This window comes from Agelaius tricolor, unplaced genomic scaffold (genome assembly GCF_023055355.1).
Source record: "Agelaius tricolor isolate 1412-34295 unplaced genomic scaffold, bAgeTri1.0.p SCAF_11, whole genome shotgun sequence".
Lineage (NCBI taxonomy): Eukaryota > Metazoa > Chordata > Aves > Passeriformes > Icteridae > Agelaius > Agelaius tricolor.
In genome coordinates, this window is record NW_027269271.1 from 12,355,926 (window position 1) to 12,382,772 (window position 26,847).

At 38.7% G+C, this 26,847-nt stretch overlaps 1 protein-coding gene and 2 long non-coding RNA genes across 4 annotated transcripts; 1 reads left to right on the forward strand and 2 right to left on the reverse strand.

The window, feature by feature from the left end:
* SLC35A3 (solute carrier family 35 member A3) lies at positions 1-22,053 on the reverse strand. 2 transcript variants are annotated; one of them, XM_071436170.1, is made up of 8 exons: positions 21,745-22,053; positions 11,772-11,976; positions 10,769-10,923; positions 10,531-10,653; positions 9,240-9,411; positions 7,103-7,221; positions 6,466-6,599; positions 1-3,872 (listed from the first exon to the last, which is right to left on the reverse strand). In XM_071436170.1, exons 2-8 carry the CDS (start codon positions 11,956-11,958, stop codon positions 3,782-3,784), a joined length of 981 nt encoding a protein of 326 aa, XP_071292271.1. In that variant the 5' UTR covers positions 11,959-11,976; positions 21,745-22,053; the 3' UTR covers positions 1-3,781. The 2 variants fall into 2 exon arrangements, with proteins under 2 accessions (XP_071292271.1, XP_071292269.1); XM_071436168.1 differs by having other exon boundaries at positions 21,781-21,908.
* On the forward strand, positions 21,884-25,179 carry LOC139594287 (uncharacterized). Its single transcript, XR_011680570.1, has 3 exons — positions 21,884-22,118; positions 22,222-22,367; positions 24,807-25,179. It is a non-coding gene; the product is annotated as an uncharacterized lncRNA (long non-coding RNA).
* On the reverse strand, positions 22,357-26,633 carry LOC139594288 (uncharacterized). The gene is made up of 6 exons (XR_011680571.1): positions 26,508-26,633; positions 26,052-26,090; positions 24,832-24,870; positions 24,260-24,298; positions 23,968-23,997; positions 22,357-23,601 (listed from the first exon to the last, which is right to left on the reverse strand). It is a non-coding gene; the product is annotated as an uncharacterized lncRNA (long non-coding RNA).
* Between the last annotated feature and the right edge of the window lie 214 nt (positions 26,634-26,847).

The following is a 26,847-nucleotide window of genomic DNA, read 5'->3' on the forward strand; positions in this document are numbered from 1 at the left end:
AAAAATGCAATGTTTCATTTATCAATTAAAAAAATGAACAAAATCTGTTACTGTATTTTGAATTACAGCCACAAAAATAAGTTAGAAACACATACAAAAGAATTATGTACCACTAAGAGCCTGTGAGAGGCCTGTATGCACATGAAACACAAGCAAAATGAGACTGTTTTGTCTTTTTGAGGAAAAATAACACAATAGTTACTAAAACATTGTTGGAAAAAACCAAAGGTGTTACACTATAGAAGTTTAATCTAGAACATTAATCTATCCTTTACTGAAACAAATAGAAAGGGAGGTTTTCTTAAAGTTTGTCTAAAACAATGAAGTTGAATAAAACTATACAATTACCTGAATTCTTTGAGAATTATCTGAATTATTTGAGAATACATTTTTGGGCACTTATGGATTGCTTAGAAATACAATGTTGAAAGAAAAGTTTATCTTGCTTTATTACACTCAAATTTTTTCACCACTGAACTGATATCTTTTGCTTTGAAGATAGTCCTAAGTTTATCGTTATTTGACCATTTACCATATATCCCAGAGATTCTCAAATAAAACTACCAAATATCCAAGTATTCAATAAATACTAGTACACCCAATATATAAGTCCAGAAAGAAAAATCACATAATTCAAGTTATTGCAAATAAATAGCTAGCTATAACTTCTATAACTTTATAAATATTTAAACAAAATTCTGCTAAGTATAAGTTAGCCTCCTAAATATACAACTAAACTAACAAAACCATTGTCTAAAAGTCAGAAAATAGTTCAGAAAGACAAGTTTATTTTTGGGAAGTTAGACTCTTACACCATTTGCTTTTAAGGCAAACTCAAAGCACATTATCCACTACCTCCCAAAACTCTGTGCTAGCTATTCCTCTTTGGTTAGTTAATGAGTTATAGACTTAAAGCTACTTTAAAAAAATAAAGATCCAAATACAGAAGTATCTCAGTGAGAAAATGTGCACATGCTTCCCAATGCAAAGGTTACAGAAATCAGTAAGCCCTCCTGAAATCCTTTCTGTTCTCACAAAGCAAGTGCTGCCTCCCCTTGTCCAGAGTCACACCTCAGAGAAGAGCCTTTCCTCTCTGTGAGGAAACACAGCTAAAAATGCAAATTCACTTTTCCTTTTCAGCAACAAGTCTGTGAGAAGATCTATCCTTCTGCTGGAAAACAGAATTGGGCTGTCAAGTGAAAGCATGGAAGTCATTGATTTACAGAGAGGAGTTACTGTTCCTTTACAGAAAGGAGCTACTGTTCCTTAGTACAGCAGGCAGTTTTCCAAAGCTGCGTGGCATTCTATTCCAAAGCAAATAGGGAAAAGGAAAGACCAGGACATATGCCTGGTCCTTCCTTTAAACATCCTGGCAAATATTGACAGGTGTACCAGAAATATTAAAACCAGGCTACATGTCACAGAGCTCCAGCCACGTGGTAATTATTTGGCTTTTCTGGTCCCTTCCAGTACAACCGGCTTTAAAGTGTTCTCAACCTGCTTTTTATGTTTTTTGGAGACTTTTCTTAAGAAAGTAACCAATTATATCACTTGAACACTCCTGCTACTGTGATTCACAAAATCAAAAGTATCACTGCGTAGGGCCAAACTCCAGATGAGAGATTACCACCACCACTTCCCACCTCATTTCAGAGCTGTGCAGGTCCCATTCTATGCTTGGCCCACCGTGAGCTGCTGCTCTACACACACATCTTACCTCAGGCTGCACTGCAGGGGGAAATGGCTAAATGTGACTTTTCAAAGATTGTGCCACATTGAATGCTACGTGTAAAAGATTTCATATTAACACAGAATGCCCATTTAAATAGCTTTGATTGCCAAGTAGCAAAGCTACTGCAATTACAACATGCTGGGACAGATTCACAGTTCACAAAGCTTAACAAGCCCTAGGCAGAGCTCTGATATTTCTTTAATGTCTTGCTCTGATAAGACAAACAAACAAAATGTTGATAAAACATGTAATTGCCAACAGAAGAAAGAAACCATTTTTACTTGACTAACATAATTGGAATTCTTCCTTTCCCATTTACAATACTTCACTAAGACATCTCAGAGCACTCCTACAGAATCTCCTTGTCAATCAGATGAGGTACTTCGGTAAACATTTTAAAACACCTTTCTATTACACATTTTCTTTAGTACAAGACAGATGTGAGAATGGAGGGGGTGGCGGCAAGGAACAAAGGAATAAAGACATTTTTACCACTTGCCATTCTACTGGTAAGGGACTCCCAAAATGCTTTTATATAAATGCACCATCACAGGTGTCACATGAGTCACTCGACATTAACATCCATTGTGAACCTGAAAACCAATGATTTTTAAGACAGTTTTTTTTGTTTATTAGTTCCAGATTTTTTTAGTGTGTCTGACTATATGCAGATACTTCAAGTGTTCATAACAGTCTAATTAATCTAATTGCAGCAAGGTTTCTTTGTGTAGTTTTTTTTTTTTTTTTTGCTTTAAACAGAATAACAGCATGCTTTTATATTTACCTATTGCACAATTAATTGCTTTTTAATTATATTTCCTATTAAAGTAATTCCACTACTAGAACAAATAGGTCCAGAGAGCCCATTTTGGTCTGTTGGCTCAAGGACTCTCAGAACAAAATAATAATAATTTAAAAAACCCCACCAAAACTCTAATTAAACCATTACATAGAAATATACAGAAAAAGCCTGGAAGAGTTCATGAGTAAACAACACTTGTTTAAAAAACACCTCTGTAATAAAGTACAGTACAGTATACAGATGCCATACCATAATATCTCCAGATGGAGCTGTTACAGACAATGATAATGCCTTTAAAATGCTTATTATGAGCTCTTTGTTTTTTGAAATCATGGTTTAAAAAAAATCTTCAGAGGCTATTTAAAGCACAAAAACTACTTTTAAGGTTCTACCAAAAAGTTGATTTATGATCAGTAAAAAAAAAAAGAATGAACATCACATCTGAGCAAGCAGCCATAACAACCCTACTGCTGCTCCCAGGTTAGCACAGTAACCTCCAGCCCGTGTTCCCAGAGTTATTTCATCTGCTCCAACACTACAGGCTGATGAAGGCTGGAGTATTCCTCCCTTTGTATTTCAGTGAGAATGTTAACATTCTTACAACAGTTTTATAGAAGCAACAGAATTAAAATACTATCAATTAATAACAGATTTCTGTTATTAAATCAGCCTTCTAAAATATAAAAATATTTTATATTGTGAAAGTGTCTTTCAATCATACTTAAATTTTCAGTTTTAATAAGGAGTACCTAATTAGAACCATCACTTTAGAACTATGACTTTCTGCTCATTTCACGTAAATAGACAAACAGTTAAAAACATATTTACTAAGATTAAATAGAATTGAATAGCAAAAACATACAATCTGACAATGTTGTCGTGTGCTCTTTCAAAGAGTGCATAGGACATATTTCTGCAGCAGTCAATACAGTAATTCTTGTGATGCAATCTCAGTCAAAGCTGTAAACATTCCTAATTGTAGTTTCTTGGAAACTTTTGGTTCCTTTCAAGTTTTTATTAGCAAGTTGCACTGGGCATTCCCCTGACATTTCCCCCCCCATCAGTTGCAGACAGCATCACCCTCCACCTGTAACCCCTCTGGCTGTTCAGAACTACTCTTCAGCATTTCTTCAATATATGCAGGGCAGTCATCCTTCCCTTGCAGTGCACAGTGACACTTCCCACATGCCAGTGCTAGCAAGGCCCCCAGGGCATGATCTCGAGAAGCAGGCTGATGAGGAAGTCTGCTATGCCTTAATGGGATTTCCTGCAGGTTTGGGATCATAACCATATAGAAAAGTAGCTGCTATTACAAGGATGGCTCCGAGGAAAAAGACACTGAATAGAACAGGGATGAAAAAAAAAGTTTGTTTTAGTTGATGCAAATTTATTTATGCAATACAGTCAAAAGAAAGGACATTTTTCCATGAGGAAAACAGAAAGATAAATTATATTTGTCCAATTAATAAAGAGCAAAATTATTTGTATGTATTTCTTTTAGAGGGATGCAGAAAGTTGTTGAGGTAAGAAACTTGTAACTACAAATTAATGTATCATTATACTAACATATTCTGAAAATTAAAATTACACTTTCATGGAATTTCCAAAAGCAATCAGATTAATCCTTTTTTCCTTAAACTTTTACCTAAAGATTTATGCAAAATGGAATCAGGAGCTGAAGAAAAGCAGCTTCTGTGGTTACCCACCCATTCTTATACTACATACATCATGTTGTTGGAGCTGTGTTTGCTTTGAAGTCCAAAGCTTGTGTCAAAATAAATTACTGCTGCCCAAGAACCAGTTTGCAAGTCAGTATAATCAAATTTTTGTCAGATGCAGAAAGATCTGTCTTATGAAAAGACAATAAAGGCATCTTTTCTATTGTGACATTTTGGTCTTTCAAGTTTTTTTGATAGTTAAAGTCTGATACAAAATAACCGAAGCCAGCACACAATCAGTATATATTTTAGAAAAGAATCTCATCAGAGACATGACATCATCAACAATTTCATCTTCTGAAGCAAATGCTAAAAAAGTGTGGCATATGATATGATAATCCTTCAGAGAATACATTTCACCTGTTTTGGGACATGGCCCCTTGCAACACATTCAAGCATTTAAGTACTTTACATCGATTACCCTTTCAAAACTGTTGATGTGACAGAAACAATTACACAGTTTCAGTTTAAATGCATTGTTAGCATAAGCAAGGGACTAAAGATTAAGTTTGATTAACTCAAGTTAGTCAAGTTTTATTAAGTGGGATCGCCTCAAGTTCTACATACTGCTACTTGGCTGTATTTAATTTTCAGCATGTTTGCAGAAGCTGTTAAGTTACTTATTAATTTTCCATTTGAGTACACAGAAATTCTTAAAGCACTTTCTATATTTGTTTTAATGGGACAAGTATAATCTACTTATAATTTAAGTTCAATGTCTTCCACTTTTTAAGACTAAACAATTATTCAATTTCCTTTTTTTGAATGCTTAAGTCCTGATAATACAGAATCACAGAATGGGTAAGGATAAAAGGGACCACAGTATTGCAAACATATATTTTTATCTAAAAAGATGTTTCTTTGTACCAGATACAAAAGTCATAAATATTATTCAAAATGTTTTTGTGTTATGAGTACATGTAAGATATGCAAGGAGTGTTGGTCAGTCATAAGTAAAATCCTATTCCTACACCTGGAAGTGGGATTATTAATTCTACACTCCATACAGGAACATGCACTGCCAAGACAAGCAGTGTTCTCGACCTACCCATGTACAAAGCCTGTGGCACACAGAGCCACCACAGTCTGATCCCCAAAGCATCAGGACACTGTACAGGGCCTAGAAGAATGGAGCAAGGACTTCCTTTTCTTTTTTGGCTGTTCTCACTACAAAATGTAGCATTGCCTTTGGAAACAGCTCTGCCTTTGGGCTTCTGGGTGCCCTTGTGCAACTCAGTGCTGCAGCGTGACTGCAGTCACCTGTGTTAGAACCTGTGCTGCGGGCGATGAAAGGCAGCACAGAGGTGATGCCCCTGTGCCGGGCCCCGCAGTGCGGGACACGGAGCAGCGGCAGTCCCTGGTCCCGGTCCCGCAGTGCGGGACACGGAGCGGGCGCAGTCCCTGGTCCCGGTCCCGCAGTGCGGGACACGGAGCGGGCGCAGTCCCTGGTCCCGGTCCCGCAGTGCGGGACACGGAGCGGGCGCAGTCCCTGGTCCCGGCCCCGCAGTGCGGGACACGGAGCAGCGGCAGTCCCTGGTCCCGGCCCCGCAGTGCGGGACACGGAGCGGGCGCAGTCCCTGGTCCCGGTCCCGCAGTGCGGGACACGGAGCGGGCGCAGTCCCTGGTCCCGGCCCCGCAGTGCGGGACACGGAGCAGCGGCAGTCCCTGGTCCCGGTCCCGCAGTGCGGGACACGGAGCAGTGGCAGTCCCTGGTCCCGGCCCCGCAGTGCGGGACACGGAGCAGTGGCAGTCCCTGGTCCCGGCCCCGCAGTGCGGGACACGGAGCAGTGGCAGTCCCTGGTCCCGGCCCCGCAGTGCGGGACACGGAGCGGGCGCAGTCCGTGGTCCCGGCCCTCACTGCGGGACACGGAGCGGGCGCAGTCCCTGGTCCCGGGCCCGCAGCGCCAGGGGCGCGGTGCCCGCGCGGGGCCGCAGGGGGCGCGCCCGGCCCGAAGAGCGGCCCCGGGCAGCGGCAGCAGCCGCAGGGAGCGCGGCCCCGAGCCGCAGGACCCCGAGCCAGCGGCTCCTCACCCGCCTGAGAAACTCCCTGTTAGCTACGGGATGAGGCTAAACCTTGATGTGGAAGCTGGACCTAGACATTTCGAAGTGCGGACTTGGATGGGATTTGTTTTTTATTTATTTTCGCAGTTATATCTGGTAAGCAGTAAGTTTTCAACTATTTTTTTTCAGCAAACATGGAAAATAATTCTTACCTTGTAGGGACAAAATCTTGCAGCCAGAAATAGGAAATCAATGTTGACAGTATAATGGAGAGAGAAGTTGCAAATCCCTTTAAAATGTTGTCGGCATATTTTATAACAGCAGCAATCACCAACCCTCCAAGTGCCTGGAAAAATAGCAAGGTTTGGATTCACAAACTGATAATTTGACTGAGAGCATCTGTTTTGACACCATGCACCTACTTTAGGAAAAGCTGTGTTGAGGAGCAATACATTTATTTTATATTAGGAATATGTACAGTTGACAATAAATATTGGAGGAGTAGTTCTTTCCCCATTAAATAAATTGTTGATCACATTACCACCATTAAATGAGTGGAAATGCTTGTACTGTACATTTTTAGTCACATGAGGAAGGGCATATAGAGAGATAAATTTAAACATCACAAAATAAATAATGCTTACATGCTTTTAATTTGCACAATACTTAATCATATACTTGCTATATACTTTCCAGATTTTCATTCAGAGTATGAGAATAATGATAAATCAGACTTTCAGCTGTAGAATTCTCAGCACCTTCAAGGACACCCCCATTAGTTTCCCCAGTTATTTATAGAAGAGTAAATCTCTGAGTGCCTTCACAGAAACATGCAACACGAGGTCTCACCTGTAGAACAACCACCACCCAAGTAAGTTTATTGTATCCTTGAAAAAATCCATTCTTTGACAGTTGTTCTCCATCATAAATGTAAACACCCATCAGTCCAAATATGCTACCAAAAAACCCTGAAAGTACAAGATTGGTTTAAAAGCTTCAGGTGAAAAACATGCAAACAGGTTCCTTGTCCTTAAAGGCTGCTCATGCATTTCTGATTTTAAAATTGGACTGTCACTTGCAATAGCATCACATCCAAATGCAATCAGTTTGCTGTTCTCTTTTAAAAGCTATTCTCCACATTTGAAACAAGTTTTGATTGTTTCCATAAAGAAATCCTTATATACTTATCTTCCATTGCTTTCTACTGGAATGGAGAGATTTTTGTTTATGGCAAATAGCAAAATTCACTTAAATGCAATTTCAGTTTTCCTGAAACTAGTCATGATTGAAGGCTGAAGTCACCCTATATAACCTGGAGAGAAAAACAGGGAAAACACTCAGTGGAATAGAAGGTCTCTGGCACAGCAGGAGCAGCAATTAGCAGTTTGCCAATTCAGACAAGATCTTTGAAATGGGATTCTCCTGAGCCAGTCTCAAACACAATGAATTTTTACTAGTAGAGACTTAATGTCGAAAGCTGAATCTGAGGTGAGACTGTGGAGTTTTTAATTTGGTGAGTCCATTGTTCTTCTATCAAATGGGAAGCTTTTCCTAATTCCTCGAGCCTGTAAGCAGCTACTCTGTGATTATGTCTGCTATAGTCCTGAACAGGAAAGGGGCAACACTTTTTTCTATTCCTTCTCTGTGAAAAGGTGATTTTCATCATATTTCTCAGCATCTGAAAAAGCCAGAATTGTTTTGAACAAAATAACACCTTCTGTTTGACAAGAAATAATTCTTTTGTAGGCAAATCTAAAAACATAGTTATCATTCAGATTAAACCATTTACTTGTAATTTCCAATTAATCTGTTAAAATAAAGAAATACAATAACCTATTCATACGTCCTTATTATAGTATTGGTGTGCACTAAAAACTGATTTTTAAAACAATTCTAATTTATTTTCCCATTATTTTCAACAGTTTTCATAATTCTCTATGGATATGAAAATGAAAACCTGGTTGGACATGCAGGTTTTTAGCTTGTGTTTTAAGAAAAACTCTACTTCAGAGCTCTTGCTTATGAATGTCTGGCTAACACTTATGGTGATGTAAAAATGTTTTAATGCATTCAAAATTAACTTCTGCTTTTTTAACTGAAACCATTTATAATTAAAATACAGTGGTAAGAAAATAAAGGAAAAAAAATGGCTTATTGACCAACTAACTAATTACAAAAGAAGCCACACCATCTCCTGTTCTTATAGTACTGTGCTACATTCTACCACTCTCCACACAGCTCTGATCCACTGAATCATCTCATGACTTAACTTTACACTGTGGATTTGATCCCCAGTCCATCCTAAGGCACTGGGAAGGTCAAATTCTGCTCAGTGCACTCATTCAAATATGCCATAAATAGTTTTTGCCTACAGGTGAAGACGAGAGTGGTTAATATATGTTAATATAGGTGATGTGAATATAATGTGATACACACTGATAGGTGCACTGTAGGTACAGCTGTACAAATAGTTAAGATGAACTGGTCTTTTCCATATGCCTCTCCTCAATGATTATGCACACAAAAGAAAGTGACCTTTGGTATTGAAATAACAGTAAATAATTACCTCCACTTTGTTCACAAACAAAGCAGATTTTATAGCTTGCACTTTTAATACAAAAAGCTGCCTACCCAGGCATGAGAAAAAAAAATACATTAATTTTAAAACATCTCAAAACACTGACTTGGAAATGTAATTTGTTTTAATATTCCTACATTCTCTAAAAAATAGTAAAAAAAAATCAATTAACAGTTTCTGCACAAATGTACAGTTACTCTATTAACAAAGTAAATCAAGAACTAGACTGAAATCAGAAAGAAATGGCTATAATTCCCTCTAGCAGAGTTTGAATTTTGGTTTTAAAATCACTTATATGTAGCATACTAACATGTTGGTGGTATTTTTTATTTATACATTTATTTTGCACAATTGTCTTAATGCTTCAGAATGCAGTATCTCTTAACAGATGATTAAAATTAAACTTACCAAGCTGAATGTTTCTGATCCACACAGACTGCTTAGTTTCCTTTAAAATTTTCTCAAAATAAACTCCAGCAAATCCACTAGAAAAGCACGCTATGAGAACTGCAATCAGGCCTACAAACTGTGATCCTGCTGAGTGCTCCTTAGCAGGTGTTGCTTGAGAGTCTGAAGGCCACTGGATGTAAAAACAATTACACAAAACTCACTGATGAAATCAAGTCATGAGAATCTACAAAATGCAAATTTGTTTTCCACCAACAGTAACAGTTACTAAATACAGACAATCACATACTTGAAAAATTTTGTATATTGCACTATAAATACTTCTAAAGGACTGCAAAGCTGTAATTATTCTCCTATGTACATGTAAGGAGTAAAATTGTGCCCGAACTGGGAGAATACTCATCAATTTAAACAGCTGCAGGATTTATATTTTATAAGCAAGAACTGTTTTTGAATCCCAGTATGACTTATCATGGTCATTCTCTGCCACCAACTTGTGACACCCAACAGTTGTTTACCTTACAAATATAGGCACAGTTAGGAAACTACTTACACCAATTGTCTTTAAGGTAGGATGAATTGTGTTTTTCATGTGCCCCTCTTTGGTGATTGTGCAGACCAGTTAAATCTTGCAATGTGTCTAAGGCTAACTGAATAAAATGCAATGCCATGGACAAAAACTTTCTGAGGAGTCTGTTAAATATTGCCAGAGTATTTTGTTCTAATTTTTCATTATTGAATTTAATCAGCGTATCTTTTTCCAAATTCTTAAATGTTAAAGTAAAAGATTTCCAGGTATCCTAAAATCTGCTAAAAATTCTTAGAATAGTCTCTCATCCTATGATTCTGCCCTCTGAAAACTATCAACTCTGATAGCTGCACTATTGAGAACTGAGGCCAATTTAGATTTTTTAAATTAGTCCAAAGTAAGTTTGCCATGCTGAATCCATATGACAAAGTAAACACAGCCTGTACTGGCAGAGAAGATCTCTGAATTCCTAATGCCTGAAGAAATGTGCTAATAAAATTGCTATCATTATTACTTGCAGGTTGCTCCAGAGGCCCTGTCACATTCTGTAGTAGAGCACTGGGTTGCAAAAGAGGTGTTATCTTCTGCCTTTGAGCCATTTCTGGTGTCCTCCAGACCTGGCCAGTTGTGATTCGTACCTCCTGACTATACTCTGGGGCTCGTGTGCAGCTGGTAGAATCAGAAAGCTGGATAATCAGTATAGAAATCCATGCTTCTTGAATAAACACATTAAAACCCCACAAATCACCTGCAAATATTTACCTGCACAAATGCCACTCCTGTCATCAATATTACTAGTGACAGCCACTGGTATACACCCAGTTTCTTGCTCAACATGGACACAGAAAACAATGCTGTGGTGAGAATTTTCAGTTGATATGTAACCTAGAAGAACCAGAACAGTTACTGCTACTATGCCACAATTCATAGGTTTTTTGTTTGTTGTTTTTTTTTTTTTTTTTTTTTTTTTTAATTACAGAGAATTCCAAATATGCAATACCTGGTATGTGGCTGCATCTAGGTTTGACAATGCTACATACAGCAAGTTGTTCTGAAGAGTGTAAATTCCTGAAGGAATAGCAAGTTTAAGGGTTTCCATGGGTTTGTTAAGGATTTCATCACGTAGCACTCTGTTCAGAGTCCGTAAATTGCATTCTACCAAAGAAACAGTAAAAGAAATAGACATTCACTAAAAGGAAAGGAGTGGAAAAAAGAGAAACAGCAATGTTCTGTTCTTAAACTGTTGCCCCTTTTTATAGCTATCACTACACCAAGACCTGAAAATACCATCTATGTTTGTCTCACTTTCACAGGCTTTGTATATTTCCTTATGGAAATATGGCTGCAAGTGTCTTCCTGCAGCCTGGAATATCAGCATGAAAACAATTATTCAAAATACTTTGAGTTAAACTTATTGAAACTCTATCAATAACTTAAGAGAATATATCAAAGAGTACCACCTAAAAAGTGCACATTTAGAATCCTACAGAGTCATCAATATTTATGAATAGACAATGACATTTTTAAGCTGTTGAAAATCAAACAGAAACCAGATAAATCGTTTTAAATATACAAAATAAAAACTAGAGTAAATGTGAATATAGTTTTCTTTTTTTAGCTTTAAACTATGATTCTTCCTGTAACAATAAAATTGCTTCTTCCCTTCTGTATCTGCTGTTTATCACCAGTTTCTAAATTATCATTCATCCTTTGGCCACACTTAAAGCTTTTCATTTTTTCCTACTTCTACATACAGATTTCTTAAAATGCCTGAGAAAACACAAACTTTGAGATGTTAACATAAAATTCATTCCTGTCCTCTTCAGTATCCATTCTCTCAAGTAAATATGCAGTATGATTATTGTCTTTCCAAGACTATTTCTTACACAAGGAGAAGGGAAATGCTTTGTTGTATGCCTGTACTCACATGGCTGCTTTGCAGTTGCCACTACAATACAGCATATTGATTAGGAAAATTACTTGGTGCAAAATTTGACACATACTGCTGTCTTTGTAGACTAATACAACACAGGCCAAAATCTTCAGAAGTTCAGCAATAACTACTGCAGTAGAGGATAAGTAACGAGGTCCTTCTTCTTTCAGTGTCCGAGAATAGCGCATGGTCAACACTAAACTTGTGGTCTGAAAAACCAGGATGCCCAAGGAAAGGTACTTTAAATTGGCAGACATTTCTTGACCTTTTCCTCTCTGAAACAGAAAAAAAGAAACAAACCCAAAGGTCATATCGCAGATATTGGGAATCACTGGTTTGTGTATGTAGGTGAAGGCTCAGAGGGTACTTTCAAGGTGAAGGTGTTTTCTGCTGGGGTACAGCAGAATGCCCAGTGCTCCTGCTGCAGTGAGCTGTTCCCAGACTGAAGAGATTTTCCCACTCTTCCAGCTCTCCCAAGGCTGTCAGGTTGCAGCCTCTGCCTTGCCAGGTGGCACCATACCAGCAAAAGAAGGGTGAGGGTTGGGCTGCTTTAAATGAGAATGAGAGGTATGCCTGGCAGTGAAGGGAAAGCAGAGCTGAGGGAAAGCAGAGTTGGAGAGGAAGACATGGGATAGAGAAGCTTTAGGGGAGGCAGCACTAAACCTGTCCTGCTGATTATCCTGCCCAGAAAAGAATTCATTGAATATAGATGACTAGGTGACTGCAACTGCTTTCTCAGGCTGTGCTGACTACCATAAACTTCATGTTGGTACAGCTGTACCATCCTCATCTCTACCACGTTGATGCTGTTTTCTTTGCAATTTGTCACCAGTTTAAAGGATTAACTTATTGCAGAAGACTAATAGAGACAGTATTTTTCATTTTGCAAGCACAATATATGACAAGGTGATTTTAAAAAAGCTTGCTGCTACTCAGACTATCACATAAATTTTGCTATGCTTCATATAAAGAACTTTCATACACAGAAACTAATGCTTTCTATAAAAGATTATCTTCTACTCCCTTCATTGCCCACTTACTCAAAAACAGAGCCAATTTAATAATGTCAAAGTTAAATCAAATCAATAGCTAGAAGTTTACAACTATGTTTACAAGCAAAAGAAGAGTAACAAGCCAAGACAATGCATGTTGTTCTCAATTTCAGAAGTCAAGACACAGCCCAGCTGCTGGGTGCATATGGCAGAGCTGTCCTCGTGTTTTATACCTGCAGGCACCCAACTTCTGACTCATTAACTACACAGCTTTGTCCACGCTGCTCAAGGATGTGCTGGTACCTCCAAGTATTTATGGCTAGAACTGAAGCAGTTTCTTGCTAACTGCATTTCTCTAGCTCAAGATGCATTTCATTGCTGGTTTTGTAGACATTTGGAGAGCTAAACTCTTCAAATATTTCTGATTTGTCCTTATATTGTCTCTAAGCATTTATAGATTTTCTCCAGTCAAATATTCAAAGTCAAATTATTACCTGTACAACACTGACACTTAAAAGACACTGTAGTAACCTGCAAACAGGAGTGAATTATCAACAGCCACAAAGATATGAAGCACACATTTGTATCCTATGCAATAAAATTATTCGTCTTAAAAAATCATACCTTTGTAAAAATATTTGTAAAAGCATACTGGCAAATAAGGAAGAAAAAGATGCCAGGATGCTGAAACTAAGGAAGAAACACACAAGGTTTCATTAAGGAATCTTAATAAGAGATACTTTTGCATGAACTACAATCTCATTTAACTTCTGAAGAAACAAATACTAAAGATGCACGAGAGCAATATGAATCAAACAGAAATATAAACTATGAAGGAGAAGAAAGCTGCAGACAATACTCAAGACTTGCTGTTTTCCACTGGTTCTGGTGAAATAATCCATTACATGAGGGTGTTAACTGTGGAATTATGCATCCTAAACAACAAAACTGAGATGATCTCTTAGTTGAAGAACAACAACTGAAGAATAAATTTGCTACAGTTGAGAACAAGTAGGAGAAAAAGAATGGTTCCTGCAAAGTGATGAAGAAGTGACATGCACATTCAGAGACCATGCTTTCTGGAGAGGTACCAGCAACAGAGACAGAGGGAAAAAAGGTAAAGAAAAAAAAACCTACTGAGAGAAGATACAGAACTGAATGTCACTAAAAGGCTTGCCTGTGATACTAGAGAAAACTGACATTTATGTGAGCCAACTTGAACAAACAATTACTTTCACTGTTCCTATCTATCTCATTTTTTAGTATTCAAACCTGAAAAACTGGAAATAAAGAGCAACATATTGTTAAGACAAAAATTTCATGAAAGCACACATACAGATAAGTCCTTAGAACTTTAGGTTGTAGGTTTTTAAACTTGTTTTTGGCTGTTTTTGTTTGGTTGGTTTTCGTTTTCAAAATGCTTCTGAACACACATATCCCACCTGACTTGAACCCAAATTTCTGCATTCTGTCAGCCTGTGAAATGACAAAGGGTTTTACAAATGTTAAAAATCATCAGATATCAATTCTGTAACCTTCAAAACAGACAGTAGTATTAAAAATAATGTTCACATTAATTTCTTTGTAAAATACAACCATCTATTTATGAAGCAGCTCAAAATGTAATTTTAAAAGTAAATCACAAGTATGCTAATGAGCAAGTACCAGAGCATTCAGCATGAAAATACACGAACAAGCACAACACTTTGATAAACCCATAAACAAAGCCATAAAGAATCCATACCACATCATTATATTTAACTTCTGTCTTCTCTTCCTTGGAAGTCATGATAGAAAAAGGGAACTTTCCCCAAACAATGTATCTCAAAAAGGCAGGAAATATTTCCTGCTAATGCAAGGAAATCACTAATGCATTTCAGAGTTCCAAAAGTGCACATAGAAGGGAACCTAAGTGTCCAGCATGATAGCTGAAATAAGGGTATTTTTTAAAAGTTGTCCTATCAGTGGTCAGCAAGACAGGCTTGTAGACAGCAAGTGTGGGAAGCTGCATGCTGTACTTACAAGCTGGTTCACTGAGCAGGAACTAGAGTTCTGAAATGTACAGATGCCAATAATATAATCACTCCTAAGCACACAGAACACCTCATCAGCTCTCCTGGTCCCTTCTCTTTTAAAAGAGAAGCTTATCAGCTCACAGACCTCTCCTGCAAACTGTCAACAATCCACAAAAGGAGCAAGATATTGAACTTTAAAGAGTGGGGCAGTCTTCAACTGCAGTCTCATAGCACTTTTAGATTTACAGGTGACTATCAGAGGTGTGAGAGCTCACTTGTAGCCATGAGCTCCTGCTACCCTCACAGCAGCAGCCTGTGCAGTCACAGAACAAATGAACTATTGCCTTCAGTAACAGCCCACATCTGGATTGTCTTAAACCAACAATGATATCAAAGTTCCCAGTGCATTTCCTGTACAGAGTTACAACTCAGGTTTCTCACTGGCTTTGGATGCACTGCTTGGTACTCTGCAGGATAAATCTGTTTGAAAACTCAGATTTAGGTTTGCTCATTCAAAGACTGGAAGTTGAGTGGTGACATGAACCCTGTCTTCTGAACTGTACCTTACACTGGGATGTGCTAAGGACCTGCAGTTCCCTGACTATGATACTAAACAACTCATCTCAGGGACTGGGCTCGGTACTTTCTCTTCTGTCAGTCTACGTTAAAAAATCAGTTCCTTCTGCGTCATTTCTTAGGTGTGCCAGGGACACACCCTGCAGCCACAAGGAAGGAAGGCAGCCCACACGGGAGCCAATCCACAGGAAGCCAAGGTGGCATTTACAGCACGGAACATTTGGATTCAGTACTCACAGCTGCATAAAATTTGGATTCTATGTGAAGAGCTGTTCTCCTTGAAAGTAAAAAGGAGAAGGATGCTGAAATGCTCTCAGAACACAAACCAAAGCAAAGCAATCTATACAGGAAGTAATACTTTCAGCTCAAAGTACCATACTGCCCAAAGTCTGAAGAATAACTCTTCAAAAGAAGCAGATTTTTTGAAGAGGAAAATCACATATTTCCAGCTCATAATATTAATTCAAAACTGAATACATTTCTGACTTGCAGATTTTCATCTCCCTTTGTAATACCTCCAACCCAGGCTAAAACTTAATATTTTATGTTTTATTTTTATTTCATCCCTACACTTTCCCTCCTCAAATACTGGTAAATTCTAATATTTGCAGATGAAATTAGGCCCTAATCAATTTGATTTAATGAATGGCACACCAAAACTCCTTGGTACTAATCAGTGTTTCCTACAGAGCAATAAGATTATGGGACTTTTCTTAACCTTAAGATTTTGTCTTTTAAAGATCTGATGGTATAAACTTCTGAAGTTTTCAGCTGTAGAAGTATCTACTGTTGCAAAATCCTGTACAAAATTAAGGATTAGTTTATGAACTGATTCTATTCTTAACTTTGTAGAAGGACTCAAAATCAGAATTACAGGGAGTATCAGAGAAACTTATAGGAAAAACTCCAAGCACCCAACATTATCTGAAGAAGTAGATGAAAGTCAAGAAAAAAATTAAGAGTAAATTCCAGCAAGTCTCACAAAAAAGTAAGTTAAATTCACCAAAAGATTTCACAAAAATAACCTCCACTGACAACTATTTCTTTACTCCTCCATACCCCATCACAAGTAAAGTTTAATTTAAAAAAAGAAAAATAAACTAACTAGTATCATGCTCCAAATCTTCACAGTGATGTCATTACATGAATTAAATTCCTTCCAGCCTAGCTGTGAAATGTTTTTACTGCTGACAGTTTTTTAGAGTAAAAAAGCCAAGTTACAGGAGTTATTTTCTTAGGTCTTATTCAATTTTATGACTAATCAGTTTAACATTGCTCAACCAACAAAAGGCATTTGTGTATCAGTTAAAATGCAAGGCCCAACACAGAAGGAGACAACCAGCCTCTCAAAACTTCCAAAGGCAAAGTTTAAATTTTCTGTGCTACTATACCAAATTCTCCATATGGGTTCTGCTGGAAAATAAACACTGATTGAATCTGCTTCTGTGTCATTCCAGTGGTACATGTATGGACACACTTCCTGAGCATTTGCTTTGAAGTTAGGATAAGAGATTAAAGAAACAGGATGGTGTTCTCATATTTCTCCAGTGAAATATGAACCTAGTGCTGATGCCACACCTATACAAATACAATAAGCTGTCAACAAAGGAAAAGCCCAGCTGGAAGGTGGAGTAAGATAGAGAACTCACAGAACCTAAAAAACTATAAAACTTCATTCTATGCTTTACTTACTTTCTACACGCATTGCCCTCTTCCCTGTGCTGGATAACACACAAGTACAATGTCATTTCCTGCAACACAACTACATTCCTCAGAGAAACTTCTATTCCACAAATATTCTTTTTTTTTTTTTGAGTGAATATAGCTTTGTATTTATCAGAAGTGGTGTAAAATACAACCTATACTTTAAGTATAGAAATAAATGGAAGAAAGGAACCTCATGAAATGCAGCAAGGCCAAGTGCAAGGGCCTGGGTGTGGGCTGGGCTAATTCAGGAACAGGCTCCCCAGAGAACTGGAGAAACTGGAGAAACTCCATTACTCCATAAGTGTTCAAGGCCAGGTTGGATGGTTCATGGAAGGTGTCCCTGCTCAGGGCAGGGAGTCAGAAACAGATGATCTTAAAGGTCCCTTCCAACCCAAAACATTCTGTGATTTTATGACAAATATTCCCCATGGTACAGAGGCTGCATAGACCTCTCCAAATCTAGTTAAGTGCTGCTGAACTGCATTCTGAAGTAGATTTTACAGACACACAAATAATTTAACTGCCATATTTGGACTGCTAAAATTTGACAATACATTTCTTTCTCCCCTCACCACCACAAGATTAAATCTGTCATGTCACTGTAACTGTAGCAATACATGTCCTAAAAATTTTGTATATCTCACTTTAAAATGTCACTACTACGTTTTCCATTTTCCTCATACTGTGAACAGGTTTCTTATTTGTTCCCTCCCATAAGCTATCTACAATTGTCAGCTGTTCCTCCCCAAATACCTGGCACTTTGCACTAAATCACTGCAAATAACTTCATCATTTTAAAACTTACCTTACTCTTTCTTTTGTTTTCCAGTTTGTTACTCATTTTTCTTGCTGGAGACATAAAGTGCACTAAGTACACTATGAACAAAAACAAAACTGTGCTTCTCTTTGAGTTTGTACAATTCTTCAGAAGTGTGGTAAAAATAAAATCCTCTAGCAAAGTCTGTTCCTCACTCTTCGAGCAGAAACTGAGGAACAAAGTTTTTTTTTCATATGAAAGTTTCCTTCAGGCAGTATTTCCAATTTCTCAATTTACATTAAAAAATCTTTACTGAAAAGAAGTAAAAACATAACTGCATTGAAATGGTATTTTTAAGAGAAGGTGATCAAGTAGAACACAGTAGATCCCTGCAGGACCTTGCTCCTGCAACGTCATCTTGCTCCCTAGGCACAACCGTATCTCGTGTGCTGGCATTGGCTGGGGTAGAGTTCACTTTCTTCACAGTAGCTGGCAGGGAGATGTGTTTGGGATTTGTGCTGAAAAGTGCTGGCAACACAGGGACATTTTCACTATTGTTGAGCGGGAATTACACTTTTCTGCCTCCCACCCCACCAGTGAGGAGGCTGGGAATGCACAAGAAGTTGGGAGGAGCACAGCAAGGAAAGCTGACCTCAAGAGACCAGAGGGATATATCCCAGACCAGATGGAGTCATGCTCAGTACATAAAGCTGGGAGAAGAAAGGAGGGATGAGGTTCAGAATATGCTGTTTGTCTTCCCATGTCACTGTTCCACATGCTGGAGCCCTGCTTTCCTGGAGATGGCTGAAAACCTGCTTTCCCATGGAATGTGGTAAAAGAATTCTTTGGTTTGCTTTGCTTGCATGTGCAGCTTTTGCTTTAGCCACTGAACTGTCTATGTCTCAACTCACAGGTTTTCTCGCTTTTACCTTTCTGACTGTCTGCCCCATCCCACCAGGGGGAGTGAGCAAGTGTCTGTGTGGTGCTTAGTTGCCAGCTGGGGTCAAACCACAACTCTTGGCCATTTTAAAACCACGCGGATGGTTTTCAAAACTGGCAAGTGCACCTAGGTTCAGAGCAGTTACACATTAAATGGTAACTGTTAAAGATCAACCAATGATTTCTTCTCAACTTTACTCCAAAACCTTGGCTTCTGCCAAAGATAGTGGAGGATGTATCAGTAATTCACTGGCCATATATATCATTCAACCAGGAAATTCCATCACTGCCAAGTTTAACAAAGGGAATGCAATTCCATATTAACTATTAACTAAAGTATCATTTCAGAGAAAGCTATAAATTCCTTGGGACTCAGGCAAGGTTTTCTTACATGACAGAAAACTGAGCAGAAAGGGAACATAGGTGAGTTGTTTTATGAGCTCCCAAAGGTTTTCCATTTGTTTCTTGCTTTTGTGGGGAAAAAAAAAATAGCATTCTAATCTATGTATCAGGCAGGAAGAGTAAAGCATTGTGAATCTTAAAATGTGGGATCTGTGGCTAAGTGCTCTTTAAGCCCACCACCCTTATCCTTAACACCAGACCCAAGAATCCAGAGATCATATTTTTTTGGCTGATGAAAATTTGGTTTGATGAATGTTATGCAAATCACATATTGAGTATAAATATTCTGCATTCTGGAACTTCAGGCCCTCATTAAGCTAAATGTTAACACCAGCACTTTTTTATAAGATGAAGACTTCAACTCTGCCCAGTAGTGCAATAGTTTTATATTGACATAACAGTCATTAAGCCAAACTCTGCCTGCCAACACAGAAATTTGATACAAGCTGCCTCGTTTTCACACAGTACATACACTGTGCTCATTATATAGATCACAGCACAGATAGATCCCAGCAGCCACATTCAGCCTCTGCAAGCAAGGAGCCATTCAGTTCTCAGTTTCAGTTCAAATGCCCACCCCTCCTCAAGCACACAGGAGTGCAATGCCATGAACCAAGGGAGTGCCGGAATGCAGCTCCTGCAGATGTATCAAGCCAGTGAAGGAGCCTGATTTAAGGTGCTGAAAGACTGAACATTGAATCCAGCTGGGCTTCAGCTGCAGCTTACACTTAGGCTATTTATGAATTACAAATCAAGTCTGGGTGCCCAAGGCAACACTGTGTCAAACACCTCAGTCAAGGTGACCTACCTGGAGTAGAATAACACAAACTAGATCCTCCAGGGAAAATCAATCTGTAGGCATTGCAGCATGCTAGTGATTACAAATAAAATGAGACAACTGAACTGCACTGAAGAGATATAAATGTAAGACAAGATTCAGAAATCCAGTGGCAAAAATCCTGAACACCTAACTCCTAACCATCTGACATTATCATGCCAGATCCTGAGAAGTAGAGATGTTAAGAATCTCTCCTCCCCTCCAGAGACACCTTCCATTGATGTGATCCAGCTGTGCAGCCTCCTGAGCTCCAGCAAAGGCACATAGCCTGCACAGGAGCTTCCATATGGTGGGAACTGAAGTAACCAGTGAAGAACAAGCCCAGGCAGCAAGCGGTTCAAGAACAGTCTGGGAGGAATAACTGTGTCTAGCAAGCCTTCCCAAAAATAAGTATGTGTTGTGCTCCCTGAACACTACCAAATCCAGAACCGGTTTAAGGGGACACGTGACTTGAATTCCACAGGTTATTAGCACAGATGATCCCTGCCTTTTACTCCTTGTTGCAAACAATAGCATCACCTGAATAAGCAATTAGGCCGTGTAGGCAGCCTGTGGGATTGTTGGAGGCAGAGTTACTCCTAACAATACATTGCTCTAAAGAAAGCACATTTACACTTACTAGAACCAAACCAGTATTTGTGCTACACATACTACTTCTACCAACCAGAACATCATCCATCCCAAACCAACGGATACTTATCGCTCAGAACTGATTTTCAACCACAAGTTCTTCTCATAATGCCTAACAATGTACAAGGGAATAATGAACTACAGTTTCCAAAGGGAGAGATTATTGTAAATCACTTTCTCCACAACTGTCACCTCCCTCAAACTCACCCTGCAGCCTGTAGCTCAACTTGGTGAGCACACTGGTAAGTCAAGTGCAGTGCCTATGGAAAGAAGCAACCCCACAGATTACAAGAAAAGCAGTCCATCACCTAATGTTAATTCCAAGACCCACTCTGTCATTCTGCACATAAGGTCTTTAAAAAGCAAAGGTTGTCTTAGATACCAATTCTCCTGTGTAGAGACCCAATGAAAAATAAAACTTCCCACTGTGGTGCTCACTCAGATTTAGAAAGGTTTGTTGCGTACCTTCTTTATGTCCCAAATAACACCCCTCTTTGCTCAAAGCTATGTCAGTCTTCTTCACCCAATCATTACCTTAAAATATTTTATCTGGAATCCAAGTCTTCCTTCCTCTGGTTTAAAAGATAGTTTATAGTATTTAATAAAACGAAACAACTTCGGGTACCTTCTAATATTTATCTTTTATCTTTCAGTTTATTCCATAATATGCATTATCACACTTGTTATCTCTCTATCCTCTGAGTTTCTGCTTAATCCATAAGTGTTGAACCACTAGAGCGTTTCTCATTTTAAAAACTTGGTATAAAATTATGATAACCATGCAAATACTTGCAAAATGTGCATTTCTGTGAACTTTACATGCAACACCACATCACGCATAGTGAGCATCTCCTCAGCAGAGCACCAGCAAGGCAGTCACAACCTCAGCAGCACTGACACAGCTCTGGGCAGATCCTGCCCCTTCCCAACTTCACACACGGCCGCTTCCCCACAGCAACTTCAACATCACCCTCTCCTCCCTCTTGCCCAAACCGCTCCATTTCCAGCCATTTGTCTCGGTGTCCCTTCAATCCCACCCTTTCCCTCCCGTGCCTGCTCCCACAGCCCTGCTCCCCGCCCCATCCACTAACCCCAAAGGTTCCCCCCCGCAGGCCTCCCTCAGGCTCCCCCTCACGCCCAGCCCCGCACCGCTCCGCTGGGGCGGCCCGGCCGGGCTCCACTCCCACCTGCGCGCCCGCCCGGCGGCCCCGCTCGCCGCTCACCGCCGGCCCAGCTCGGCTCGCTCCGGCTCCCGGTGCTTCCGGGAGCCGCGGTCCCGTCCCGCAAAGGCTCCGGCTGCCGCCGAGCCCCGCCCGCTCGGTTCCCAGGGCCGCGGCTGCAGCGAGAGCCGGCAGCGGACGGGCGGGCGCGGGGCCGGGCCCCGGCCGTGTGAGGGCAGCAGCGCGGGGCACGGGCGGCTCCCGGAGCCCGCACTCCCTGCGGCCCGGGCAGCGATCCGCCCCAGCCGTGAGCGGGGCGCTTCGGCAGCCACTGACACCAGCGTTTTGTATGAAACCCATCACAAATTTATTAGAGAATGGTAGGGCTGGTTCGAATTAAGGTACGGGCCTCTCAAACAGAACATTCCTGTGTTGTCCAAGAAGCAAATGGTCCACCGAATTTTGAAGATTGTAAACAGGCATAACTTTGTGCGTCAATTGCAGGTTGATTTACCGATGGCTGGCAAACGGTAGTGCTGCACATCAAAACCGGGTGAAATCCTGGCCCCGCGGAAGCTGGTAGGAGAACTTGGATCGAAACCTCTCCCACCAATTGTAAACCGTGACAGAAAAGCACACTACTAACAATGGTAATTTTAATAGCAGGCACATGTTCAATAGATAACACATTCATTAGAAGTATGCTTTAGGTGGATGCGCTTTGTTAACACCAAACAGAAGGTGGCTCTGAGAGCTCCAGAAGAGTTTACTGCAAGGTGTGGAACTGCTGCTGAACTCAAAAATGGGCCCTGGTGTTTCAGCAAGCACACTGATGTACCTGCTTGTAGATGCACTCCCGAAATTAACCTTTCAGATACACAAGGTATCACAGGTTAAACTAAATACTTGAGAAAGGGAGCCAAGATGGTATTAGTTTTATGAATTTAATTATTTCTCTATTCCTTCCAAGGAAAAAGGTTTTATTTTTCAGCAGATTTTAGTTCATCAGCCTGATCTGGGGTACATGTGCCTCATATGCTTCTTTACAGAACTCTAGGTATTTGCAGTTGGTTTGAATGGAGTTCATAATGTCTTTGATCTGTTTCATTTTTCTAATGAATAGACTTTTATTAACCAAAAAAATGCAGTCCTGTGGAGTTTTTGGTTTTGGGGTTTTTTGGTTTGTTTGTTTGATTGTTTGTTTGGTTGGTTTTTGTTTGTTTTTTTTTTTTTTTTTTTTGCTTTGCAATCTCCATATTGAATTTGCATTTGATTACAAAATACTAAAACCAATACTCTGATACTACTTCAGTATCTTTTCTTCTTTTCTTCGGTCCCATGGAGAACTGCTTATCAGAAGTATACATTAGCCTTACCTTATGCCATGATTACCAGGCACAGTGCTCAGTTTGCATATACAACAATTTATTTCACCTTGTCCACTTTGGCTAATAACCAAATATTTTCCTAAGTATTCATTTGTCACACCAATCATTTCATGTAGGTGTTCATCGCATTCCCTATTGGAAATAAAAACATATCCTATAGGTAGGGTACCATATGCTCTCTTAAAATGCTGCCTAAAACACTGACACAACTAATGAGAACTACTAATGACTAAAACCAGAGGTAAACTAATGAGGGACATGACATACCAGCTAGACATGCAACATAACAGCCAAGTAGCATCTGCCAATTTGACTTAATGGTATTTTTTTATACATTAAGTAATTAATAATACAGATTATAATCAGTGTTTAGGATGTCAAGTAACACTACAGAAGTTCATATAGACCATTTTGATACAGCAGCAGAGAGAGCAAAGGCACTCAAAACACTGAATAACATCAGGAGTTGGGGAGTTGAGTGTTTCCCAGCAGAGCTCTATAAAAAAAAAAAAAAGAGAGAAATTTGATAAACCCATTCCTAAATAGTTCTCTTTATTGCTATTATAAAAACATGGACATTTTCAGAGAAATTGTTTTCTATTAGCCCTATTACATGGACACTTCTGACGTCATAAGATCACGTGCCACATTTATATCAACACATATTTTTCAGTGATAGGGTCAAAAGTATAAAGCACCTATGTGGTCCCACTTTTCTTCATTTTTGTTAAGACTATTTCATTTATTATGTTGCACATATGTTCTCCAACATTTATTCAGATGTAGGAAATTTGACAGCTTTCAGTTTTCTGTGACATTTATAGGAAGAGACCAGTAGAAACTATAGAGGAAAAGTTCTTACCACTTGACTGCCGCCTGAGTAAGGTGATTGCTGAAAACAAACAAACAAACAAACAAATTTATAGAGGTGTTCCCAGCCAATGGTTTCTAACACAGTTTTTTCCTGTGACCAACAAGATTTTAACAGCTTAACCCGCAGCATGGTTTTAAGTTGTTCTAGAGGAAGGTTGAGCTAATATTAACAGAGAATGTTCTCTTCAGACCATGTCATCCCAAAATTTCTCTACACACCACCCAGGTTCTTTGTTTACTGAGAAAAGAAGATTTAAGTGCTGTGATGAAAGTATTCTTACCGGTTTCCCAGAGTAAGTGCTTCCTGAGCCAGAGCCACCCTGTGAAATAATTATGAGCCATTTAATTTTGTCATACAAGGCTGCAGTGGACCGTGTCCAAAGAGCACACAGCAGTCTTGAAAATGCCCTGGATATAAGAGGGTCTGATAGTGATTTTGGTTTTACCATTTTCACTGCACTTTTCCCCCGTTTGAATTGAATGGTCTCAAATAAGCACAGCTATGTCCTTTTTATTGCAGGAAGAGTTTCAGAGGAATGGGTCAAAGCAATGTGTCTTGTCCAAACTACAGAGTTGGAAACTGAAACAATTACCCTGATATTTAAATGCATCATTCTTATCAGAATGACCAACCATGTTCCTATGAGTAAAAACTTTGCTGTGGGAGGAATAAATGCTGCTTCATCCTAAGGTTCAAGCTTGAGCAAAATATTCCAATTTTCATTGATAACTTTTCTCATACATTTACTATTGTAACATAATTTAAAATTTTACCCTCGTTGTTACCTATCTTAAAACCCAATATCCCCATTTCTAATTTGATTGCAGAATACTGAAAGAAGAATATCCTTACTGGCTTTCCTTGTTGACTGCCTCCTGAGGAAGAGGAACCCTGAAAAAAGATACCTGTTTTTGACTCTAAGTCTATTTGTGCTTAAATAGTCTTGCTATCTGTAATTAAAGACCAGAGAAGAATGAACACTGTTTTGTATCCAGTCATCCAAAAATCCCAGGCAAAACCTTATCTGAAATACATATATTTAACATCTTCTGTGATGTATATTCTTTCAAATGTTGTATTGGAAAATTTTATGCAAAATTCTCAAGAAAAAAGAACTGGTTTATAGTTGTGTTTAATATATGGAATAGAAAAAATAATAAGGTCCAATTAAACCATAATTCTCCTGGTATCAGTCTATGGTTATATTTGGGGAAAAAAAGACAGTACCAACAAAAAAAGGCTAATTATAAGAGGCCTTTACTCTATACCCCCTACTTAAAGGAAACTCTAATAAGAAAGGTAGTTGCAAATAAAAGTAGATACAGAAAAATTAGATGTTCTGAAAGCATCTCATTCAGTTTTCTGGTGAAGTGGCTCTGCTTATTTGAATGGCATTGCCAGCGGGAAATGTTACAATCATTAAGTCTTTAAGAAATGCCATCAAATACATACGGAAAATGTCTCACCTTTAGAATTCATGAATTAGAAAATGTAACATTTATGATCACTTTTTAATAACAAGTACATCTTCTCTATAAGAATAAGCTAAAACATTTGTATCAACTGTAATTGAATGGCAAGAGTGAGGTCCAAATTACACAGTAAAAAGAGTAGTCTGAAATGGTAGAAGTTTAAAATATGCATAGTTAAATGGCAACTATTATTTCCTTTGAAAAGAGAAAGTGTTTTCTTCAAAGCATGACAGAAATACTTAAGACAAATGCATACAAAATCAATGAAAAACTGAGCTCTGAGCACAAAGTGTATTATTATTATGAATTTAAACAGAAATAGCTGTTCAGAAGTTCCTTACACACACACACACAAAAATCCAGTGGTCTCATTCTGTGATTACTAGTTCAGCTACACAGTAAAGTGCTGTCTCAAAACTGTGTGAAAATAAATATCGTGTTTGCATTTGCTGAGAGTATCCCAGATAAGTAAATCATGTGCCACTCTTTGCATATTAAAGTAATTCTCTAACTGTCTAGTCCATAACTAACTTGATACGGTTTTTTTTTCAGCAGGTGTATAAGAAAAGAGAAAGGTAAATTTGAATGTTTTGTACTTACTGGTTTACCATGTTGTTTGCCTCCAGAAGGATATGAGCCCTGTAAGTCAATCAAACTTGTAATAATTGGATGTAAAATTGTCTATCACTGTCTTGAGACAATTTCTGCATTACTTAGGACAAGTTTATTTGGGTGTTCTTTGAACAAAAAAAGGTAAATGGGATGCTTAAAATTTACACTCTGTACTACACACCACAAGAATCAAGAAAGCAGTGTTATAAAACACAGCCTGGCAACTATAATATGTTCAAAGGAATATTTCACTCAGTGCAGTAACTCATTGTAACCAAATCTTTTAGTCACCTTACTGAAACAACTTCAATCCGTATTACCTCCACTGTTTAAACTTAATAAAATGGCCAAATTAATGTATCAGTCATCATCAAGTAACTGACATGATCTAGAAAGTGTGTTAGGAAAGAGTTTGAAGTGATGGGATGGAAAGGGAATACTCACCTGCCCACCATATTGGCTGCCTCCTGAGGGATAAGATCCCTATAAAAAAAAAAGTGAAGAAAATTAACAGCAGTTACTTTTTGTTATTCTGTGCAAAATGAAACATCACAGGACTTCTTACAGGATATCTCAGTCATAATCTGGAAAGTATATTAATCTAAAAAGATGCAGTAAAAGACTTCTGATCTAATGCCTCGAAGTTCTTCAACAGCTGAAATTAATAAATTGGGCAAACAGTCACAAAACACCTGCTGAGACTGTTCTGTTCCATAAATAAATGGATCAAAAGTGTCTTACATATGGCTCTATTGAAGAGAAAAAAAAATAGACTTTATTTGTG

What these genes read in the sequence shown, in the direction of transcription:
- SLC35A3 (XM_071436170.1), bottom strand. Translation starts at nt 11,958, where the DNA reads ATGTCTGCCAATTTAAAGTACCTTTCCTTGGGCATCCTGGTTTTTCAG. An exon ending in CAGGAGTGGCATTTGTGCAG is followed by an intron (nt 9,412 to 10,530) that starts GTAAATATTTGC and finishes TTTTACATCCAG; the next exon opens with TGGCCTTCAGACTCTCAAGC. An exon ending in GGGTGGTGGTTGTTCTACAG is followed by an intron (nt 6,600 to 7,102) that starts GTGAGACCTCGT and finishes CTATTTTTCCAG; the next exon opens with GCACTTGGAGGGTTGGTGAT.